The 9,620-nt window shown below is 42.8% G+C and overlaps 1 protein-coding gene across 1 annotated transcript; it reads right to left on the reverse strand.

Annotated features, from left to right (window-relative positions):
• Nucleotides 1-785: 785 nt before the first annotated feature.
• Nucleotides 786-4,274, reverse strand: LOC148204036 (uncharacterized). Its single transcript, XM_088107835.1, has 4 exons — nucleotides 3,560-4,274; nucleotides 2,628-3,130; nucleotides 2,153-2,438; nucleotides 786-1,396 (listed from the first exon to the last, which is right to left on the reverse strand). Exons 1-4 carry the CDS (start codon nucleotides 4,272-4,274, stop codon nucleotides 786-788), a joined length of 2,115 nt encoding a protein of 704 aa, XP_087963961.1.
• Between the last annotated feature and the right edge of the window lie 5,346 nt (nucleotides 4,275-9,620).

The following is a 9,620-nucleotide window of genomic DNA, read 5'->3' on the forward strand; positions in this document are numbered from 1 at the left end:
GGTTCACATTCATACATTGCAACCATCATCCATCATGCATTCATACTTATACTAGATACATACATTTACTCAACATGCAATCATTTTCAGCAAACATACAACACCATACGAATTAAATCAATAAGCTTCCCTTACCCGGATTCGTAAACAGCTTGTCCTAGACGCAAAGTTTGGCTTCGTCCAACTAATGTTTTTCTACCCTCAATGTCACTTGACTTTTCCAAAACAATTCTAGCCACAGGAAAAACGAAATACTTAGACTACACACTTGCATGCAGCCAAAACTTAGTTTTTCAGGAAACCCTAGAACGAACTATTAAAGGAGACTTACCAGTTTCAGCCTTTGAAACTGTTCGGTCCAGCTTGTAGCTCACGGTTCCGCGAACGTCCCTACGGTCTCTGAAAGTTGATCGGAGAAGATGGTGGTGAGTTTCAGTAGAAAGAAGGTGAAGGTTTCTAGAGAGAAGGTGGAGAAAATGAAGGGTTGGGTTCTGAGGAAGAAGATGAGTGCGCGCAGGTGAGAGAGAGAGTTTTTCAAAAACTTAGTTTTGTTAATTCCACGCCCAAACGGACGAGCGTCTCCTCTGCTGACACCTGCACCCCCACTTCTGATTTCAGAAGCTTCTAACGTGATAGGTGGCGCTCGTGCATGTGGTGCAAAGTGCGTTTTTAATTACTCTGAACCATTGACGTGAGTGCATTAACTTGATGTGACAGAGAGTTTCAGTGTTAATTATCTAGGGCCTCACATTCCCCCTAACTACAAAAATTTTCGTCCTCGAAAATTAGTACTTACCCGAAAATAAGTGAGGATACAAGTCCCTCATAACATCCTCCACTTCCCACGTTGAATCACCAGTCTTTTCGTCCCACACCATTTTAACTAGACGAACGTCTTTTCCTTTGTATAGCCTGGTGCGGCGATCTTCTACACGTACTGGTTGCAACTCCAGCGTTCGGTCTTGGCGTAATTGGACATCTTCCAGCTCCAAGACATGAGAGGGATTGGCTATATACTTCCTGAGTTGAGAAACGTGGAAGACTGGATGGAGGTTCGACAGTTGAGGCGGCAGTGCAAGCTCGTACGCTACTGGTCCGATCTTCCTCAAAATTTGGTACGGTCCTATGAACTTGGGGGATAACTTCTTTGGACGAATGACTCTTCCTACCCCAGTGATCGGATTGAGTCGAAGGAATACATGGTCTCCTGCAGCGAACTCCAAAGGTCTTCTTCGTCTATCGGCATAGGATTTCTGTCTGCTCAGTGACGTCTTCAACCTCTCTTGTATCAGCTTCACTTTCTCGGTCGTTTGCTGGATGAGCTCAGGTCCGGTCAGTACGTTCTCTCCTTCTTGGAACCAACAGAGTGGCATTCGACACTTCCTCCCATAGAGAGCTTCAAACGGCGCCATTCCAATGCTAGACTGAAAGCTGTTGTTGTACGTGAACTCCACTAGAGGCAAGATTTCATCCCACGCGCCTAAATGATCTAGGACGCACGTCCTCAGTAAATCTTCCAGCGTTTGGATGGTTCTTTCAGACTGGCCGTCCGTTTGAGGATGATACGCTGAACTCATCTGCAGCTTGCTTCCCAACTCGCCTTGTAATGATTGCCAAAACCGAGATGTGAATCTCGTGTCTCGGTCAGAAATAATGCTTGACGGGACTCCATGCAACCGAACGATCTCCTTAATGTACAATTTGGCCAAATTTGTCATCGACATCTTCAAGTTAACGGCCAGGAAGTGGGCGCTCTTCGTCAATCTATCCACGATCACCCAAATCGAGTCGTGATTCCTGACCGTGCGTGGTAGATGGGTCACGAAATCCATGGAGATGCTGTCCCACTTCCATTCAGGAATTTCCAATTGCTGCAGTAGGCCGCCAGGTCTTTGGTGTTCCGCCTTCGCTCGTTGACAGGTTAGACATGATGCCACGAAACGAGCGACATCATTCTTCATTCCAGGCCACCAAAAGGATTTCCGGAGATCTTGATACATCTTAGTCATGCCAGGGTGCATGCTGAGACGGCTGTGATGACCTTCCTCCAGAATAATTCTCTTCAGCTCGCCATCATTAGGAACGCACGTCCGACCCATGTATCGTAATAGGCCGTCCGTTCCAGTGTTGAAATGTTTGGCCTGATCCGTACCGAGCGCGCTTAAAATTTTCACCAGTTCTTCATCCTCTCGTTGCTTCATCTTGATACGGTCAAACACATTGCTGGATATTCTAAGGTTGCAGCATTTGATGCTGTTCGGCTCTAATTCGAACTGCAACCTGAGATCTCTGAAGCTCTCAACCAAACTCAACTCTTTAACCATCATAACTGAGACATGAACTGCTTTCCTGCTTAGGGCGTCCGCCACTATGTTCGCTTTTCCGGGATGATACAGCAGCTCAAAATCGTAGTCTTTCAAGAATTCTAACCAACGCCTCTGCCTCATGTTCAACTCCTTCTGATCAAATAAATATTTGAGGCTCTTGTGGTCACTGAAGACTTGGAATGTAGACCCGTACAAGTAATGCCTCCAAATCTTCAGTGCAAAAACGACCGCTGCCAATTCCAGGTCGTGCGTTGGGTAATTCCGCTCATGTATCTTCAATTGACGAGACGCGTACGCTACCGCTCTCTTCTCTTGCATCAGCACACAACCCAAACCTTGGTGAGACGCGTCACAGTACACCTCGAACGGTTTGGCCGTGTCCGGAATAATTAGTACTGAAGCGCTCGTCAATTTGTGCTTCAGCTCTTGAAAGCGTTCCTCACACAGATCAATCCATGCAAACGGTTGATCCTTCCTGGTCAACTGAGTTAGCGGAGCTACTATCTTAGCGAATCCTTCAATAAAGCGTCTATAATAGCCCGCGAGCCCCATGAAGCTACGTACTTCAGTGACCGAACGCGGACTCTTCCAATCCAACACCGCTCGTACCTTAGCTGGATCTACTGAAATACCTTCAGCCGACACCACATGTCCCAAAAACTGCACTTCCTTCATCAAAAATTCACACTTGGACAACTTTGCATATAACTCCTTTTCCCTCAACACGGTCAGTACTGCCCTCAAGTGTTCTTCGTGTTCGGCTTGTGTCTTGGAGTAGACGAGAATATCATCTATGAAGACGACTACAAATTTGTCCAAATACGGCCTGAATATCCTATTCATGTAATCCATGAAGATTGTTGGTGCGTTCGTCACACCGAACGGCATCACTACATACTCGTAGTGTCCGTAACGAGACCTAAAAGCAGTCTTCTGGATGTCGTCCTCCTTCACTCTGATTTGATGATATCCCGAACGCAAATCAATCTTAGAAAATACCGTTGCCCCATGCAGTTGATCCAACAAGTCATCTATCCTTGGCAATGGGTATTTGTTCTTAACGGTCAGCTTGTTCAATTGCCTGTAGTCTATACACAACCGAGAGCTACCATCTTTCTTCTTTACTAAGAGTACAGGCGCTCCCCATGGTGATACGCTCGGCCTGATAAATTGTTTATCCATGAGCTCTTCAATCTGCTTCTTAAGTTCAACCAACTCTGCAGGCGCCATACGGTATGGTTGAACTGAGATAGGTGCTGCCGTTGTCACCAAATCAATGGTGAATTCCACTTCACGAACAGGAGGCAGTCCTGGTACTTCTTCCGGAAAGACGTCCGGAAACTCATCCACAACCGATCGTCCATTACTGTCACTAGTGGACGATCGTTCTTTTACCAATCCTCCGAATTCCTGATCTTCATGCGTCATAATCAGGAAACAGCTGGCGCCCTCCATAATGTCTTCTTTCAGTTGGCCGAGCGTCACTGACACTTCTTCTTCTTCTTCATCCGGAAAGATTAACTCCTTCGCCCCACAATCTATAAGAATGCGATTGGCAGCCAACCAATCCATTCCTAAAATCACTTCTAAATCCTTTAAAGGCAAACAGATTAAATTCACCTTATAACTACGCCCCTTAACCACAATAGGACATCTAATGTACACAGTAGACGTCCTAATCTCTCCAGCCGCCGGGGTTGACACCACCAGGTCAAACTGCATATCTCTCTCAACTACTCCCAATTTCTCAACACACGCCTTCGAGATGAAGGAGTGAGTCGCCCTCGAATCAAACAGCACACGACATGGCATTCCATACAGCAAGCATTCACCAGTTATAAGATTACCTGAGCTTGCTGCCTCCGCGCCAGTTATAGCATATACCCGTCCAACTGCTTGAGCTCGTCCACCTCTCGGCTGATTCCTTCCAGCGTTCGGTGGTCTCATTACTGCTCGTCCTCCAGAGTTGCACTCATTCTCTAAATGCCCATTCCTCCCGCAACGAGTGCAGTGTTTTCCTCCCACCAGCTGGGGACATGACGAACGGTAATGTGGCCCTCCACACTGGAAACAAGTGACGTTTCCCTGCTGCCCAGACTGTCCGGCAGGAACCAGTGCTTGCGACCCGCTTGCATTGGCTGGTTGATTTGGACGAGCGTAAGGGGATCTCCTCTGATTGACATTGCTTCTGGATACGATTGGTCCCCTTACCACCTATTGTTGCTTCTTGTGCCGTTCAGCTTCTGCCATGTTCTTCTCTAACACCTTGGCCCTCTCAACCATGGCAGGAAACGTTCGAATGCACAAGCTGGAAATTAATACTTTCAGGTCACTTCGCAAACCATTCTCAAACTTCCTACACTGCCACTCTTCACTGGTGGCCATCGTGTTGAATCTGACGAGATGTTTGAACTTATTAGTGTATTCTGAAACGGACATACCCCCCTGGACCAGCTGCAGAAATTCTACTTCCTTGGCAAAGCGAACGCTATCTAGGAAATATTCCTCATAAAACTTGCTCCGAAATACTTCCCAGGTGATGGGATTTTGAGCGTCCGTTAAAATTGCCCTCATGCTCGCCCACCAGTGGCTTGCTTCTCCAGTCAATAGATACTCTGCGAACGCCAATCTGGTCTCATCTGGGCACCTCTTGGCGTTGAAAATCCTCTCCATGTCCCTCAGCCACTGATCTGCCTCATCAGGGAGGCATTTCCCACTGAACTTTGCCGGATGGTGTTGCAAAAAGCTCTCCAAACTCCATTCGGTTGGAGGGTTAGCATTTGAAGAGGAGGTTCCAGGCGTACCTCTGGTGGCAGCAATGAGATCCATTAACTGCCTTTGAGTAGCCTCAGAATTCTCACGTGCGGCCTCTAGACTACGTAGAGCAGCTGCGTTCTGCTCCATTAAGGTGGTGTTTTGTTGCTGGAGTCTTTCAATAACCGTCTCCAACAACCTAGAGTTGTTGGAAGCATCAGGTTCGTTGGGTTGCGGTGGAGGAGGGAGTCTAGGCGCCATTTGTTCTCTGGACCAGAGAAAACGAACGTTAGTAATGTTCAAGAGTTAAAAACGATAACTCATTAAACACATAATAAGTACACAGCAAAAACACAGTGCACTCATAACCTACAGGGTCCTTTAAGAGAACAAAACTGCTCTGATACCACTAATGTAACATCCCAAAATACAGTAATTACTATAAATTAGAATTAATTACAATTAACAGTAATTCAATGCAGTCTTTATATTAATAAACAAAGTTCAAAAGCCGAACGACTTAAGTACAGAACCACTATACAAGACACGAAATTAATACAGTTTTAGGACGAACGGTCTTACAAAAAATTAAATAACCGAACGTCAAATTTAAAAACGAACGTCTAAAACTAAAAGGAAAGACGGACGTCCTACTGCTCCGCTTTCACTTCAACTTCGACTAAGTTATCCTCCTCGATGGCATCTTCCAGAGTTGCCTCGCCTTCTGCTCACATCCACACGGATGATCATTGCAAGACAGGACGAACGTACATAGACAATTCGACAACACAAGGAAAATGAAAGGGTAAGCTTATATAATTTAATTTATACAATCAACATATACATTTAACATTACAATTCACACACAGCATGTAACTTAACATAGATTTATATATATACTAGACAGACCGTCCGGACTGTATGAATCTGTGTAGCTACAGGCGTCCTTGCACCCGAGTGGTGTAGTAACTCGGATACACTCAACAGCTGCCACTCGAGGTTAGTCTGTTCTTACGTCGCCCATGTTAACTTATGGACTAAGGACCTCCTGCCATTCCCACACATGAACTACTCTCCTCTACGTGAAGATGAGTATCACGGAATATCAGGATGGACCAAGTCAACATTAGCAATAACCACAGTCATACTTTACCAAGTTTCATAATCAACATATATGAGTCGTTCCTCCCTGGAACGCTCGTCCAAAATCCATAATTGTATAATCGTTCCATATAATGTTCACCTTTTAATTCTTCATAGCTTATTATCATTTTCATCATTCGTTTCAAATACCCAAAATAACGAACGTTCAACCCTTTGAAGGATGAGGACGAACGTGAACAGCGAGACCGAGAAGTACTCGTCGCCAATCAGAATAACTCGACATATGATTAGTTGACGAACGTTACTACTACTCAATTCAGTTGAATGAAATGACTCTAGAATGATACCATCAATATTCAAAATATTCTAAGTCCCAAGAGGTTAAGCAGAATCCAATCGGATGAAGATACAACAAGATGAGGAATTGACTACACTGTGAGCCATTAGTTTAAAGGAGTCGATTGCCAGTCAATGACCGAACGCGACAATATACTTTTACTAAGTATTTGGACGAACGCTAGTTACGTCCGTTAATAAAATCCAAGGTAAAGACGAGCGTTCGGTATAAGACCGAACGCTACATTAGAATGAACGCTGGGTAGATGACCGAGCACCATTTAGAACGAACGCTTGGTACAAGACCGTGCGCTATTTAGGACGAACGTTTGGTATAAGACCGAGCGTTACTTATTTTAAGGTGTAATATAATATTATTTGATTTAAGGTATACGACATCTCTATGCTAAGCCGAACGCTCAAACAGTAATTCAAATGGGGACGCTCGTTCTCGATCAGAGTTCTTCCCAAATGAAAGAATTCCATTCTAAGTCATTTTCAGGGAAACCGAACGATATAAGACCGTACGATGACGAGCGTAATTTATCATATTCAGGATTTCGTATTTCAAATTTTAAACTTAAGTTCCAACATACCAGTGCATACTTTATACTTCACCTCAAAATACAATTCACAAACTTTATAACATTTACGTTAATAATTCATATTCTCATTGATAAATATCCATCATCATCATACAGATTAATCAACATACACCATAATTATTCAGGTTCACATTCATACATTGCAACCATCATCCATCATGCATTCATACTCATACTAGATACATACAATTACTCAACATGCAATCATTTTCAGCAAACATACAACACCATACGAATTAAATCAATAAGCTTCCCTTACCCGGATTCGTAAACAGCTTGTCCTAGACACAAAGTTTGGCTTCGTCCAACTAATGTTTTTCTACCCTCAATGTCACTTGACTTTTCCAAAACAATTCTAGCCACAGGAAAAACGAAATACTTAGACTACACACTTGCATGCAGCCAAAACTTAGTTTTTCAGGAAACCCTAGAACGAACTATTAAAGGAGACTTACCAGTTTCAGCCTTTGAAACTGTTCGGTCCAGCTTGTAGCTCACGGTTCCGCGAACGTCCCTACGGTCTCTGAAAGTTGATCGGAGAAGATGGTGGTGAGTTTCAGTAGAAAGAAGGGGAAGGTTTCTAGAGAGAAGGTGGAGAAAATGAAGGGTTGGGTTCTGAGGAAGAAGATGAGTGCGTGCAGGTGAGAGAGAGAGTTTTTCAAAAACTTAGTTTTGTTAATTCCACGCCCAAACGGACGAGCGTCTCCTCTGTTGACACTTGCACCCCCACTTCTGATTTCAGAAGCTTCTAACGTGATAGGTGGCGCTCGTGCATGTGGTGCAAAGTGCGTTTTTAATTACTCTGAACCATTGACGTGAGTGCATTAACTTGATGTGACAGAGAGTTTCAGTGTTAATTATCTAGGGCCTCACAACCTTGTTCAAATGGATTGCACGTATCTAATACAGATTTATAGTATAATTGTTTTGTATAATATTTTTTATTTTTCGCAAGTTTTCTCATGATCATGTGATAGTGTTAAAGATTTACTAGTTATATGTCTCTGCAATGTAATTTCTTAGGAACGAGATATGATTTGCTTCGAGAGAGACATTATTGTTTGGATAGTTTATTACGCATTGAATATGGTTAACTTTGTTCGTTTTTTAAAGGTTTAATATTTATTTTGGTTTCTAGTATGGGATGATGTGTTTAAAGTGGTTCTAGCTTTTTTGGAAGTTCACTGTTGTTCTATATTTTGTAAAAACGGTTCAAATTGATCATTTTGACTTACTGCATTAAAAACACTAACACCCCATTAGCCAAAAGTGAATGGGGTATTCAATTTTGTAATAAGTGACGCATTAAAATCAATTGAGGTATAAATTTTAAAAATAAAACTTAATGACGTGGAAAAGATTTAACTGAGGGTTATATGAGATTACAGTTAGGTTAAAATCCGTTCGCAATTTGGGGTTCAAGAATCTAGTGAAAGTGGTCTTTAATTATGGGTTCGTGATTTGTTGGAGGTGCAATTGGAAGAATCCTGCCCTCCAAAACCCAACCCATTTCAGCATTCATAATATACATTTCTTCATTCGTTTTCCAATTCAACCACAACAAAAGAGAAAAGGAAACCTACCGTACTCACCTCCATCTTCTTTGCGAGAGGCCACAACAACACCACCTTCACCCACGACTGCACTTTCCTCGCCTCGCCGTTAGCGTCGGAGCCAAACTTGATCGTCGACGTTGCTGCATCTTTTCCAAGGTGTGTCGTTGGCTAGGAGCTCCACCAACGTTACCACCGGCCCTTTCTCTTAATTATTGTTCAACCTTCTTCCTCCTTTTTAAATGAGATTTCTCTGGTTGTGGGTGTTTGAGGTGAAGAAGAAGACAACGATGGGGGTGATGATTGCCAAAATGTGGGGAGAGAGTTGGAGTTTCTGATTTTTTGTGAATTGCAAATTGACAATTAGGGTTTTTGATTTTGCACATGATTTTGTGAATTGTGAATTGAGATTCTGATTTTGAAAATTACAATTGGGGCTTCTGATTTTACACATTATTTTGCACGAATCCTAACCCTTTTCTTTTATCCAATAACTTCAACTTTTAACATTTCCACATACGTTGCCCAGTTAATTCACCTCACCTTGCCATGCAATCAATAAGTGCACAGCTCATTCACTTTTAGCCAGGGAGTCAATTAAACCGTCAGTGTTTTTAACGCCATAAGCCAAAAGGACCAACTTCAACCATTTTTACAAAATATGAAACAATAGTGAACTTTCGAAAAAGGGTAGGACCACTTTGATCACATGCCCCAAACTAGGGACCAAAATAGGTATTAAAACATTTTTAAATCATTGCTTCAATTATTAACGGATCTTATTGTTGTCTTATAAAAGCCTAATTTTACGGATAGAGACAATGAAGTATTAATCAAGATATTATTCAATATTCAATTACAAAAGGACTCTTCGATTAGGTTTTGATTCTTAGGGATAATATATTGATTTTGATTCTTAGGTAGAATATATTCATTTTAAG

The sequence above is a fragment of the Vigna umbellata genome, chromosome 2 (genome assembly GCF_029865625.1).
Source record: "Vigna umbellata cultivar VRB3 chromosome 2, Vumbellata_1.0, whole genome shotgun sequence".
NCBI classification, from domain to species: domain Eukaryota; kingdom Viridiplantae; phylum Streptophyta; class Magnoliopsida; order Fabales; family Fabaceae; genus Vigna; species Vigna umbellata.

Coding starts and splice junctions, on each gene's coding strand:
- LOC148204036 (XM_088107835.1), bottom strand. CDS start 4,274: ATGAGACCACCGAACGCTGGAAGGAATCAGCCGAGAGGTGGACGAGCT. Junction 3,131..3,559: donor TATCTCAGTTCAACCATACC/GTATGGCGCCTG, acceptor ACAAATTTGTAG/TCGTCTTCATAGATGATATT. Junction 2,439..2,627: donor TGATGCAAGAGAAGAGAGCG/GTAGCGTACGCG, acceptor AACATGAGGCAG/AGGCGTTGGTTAGAATTCTT.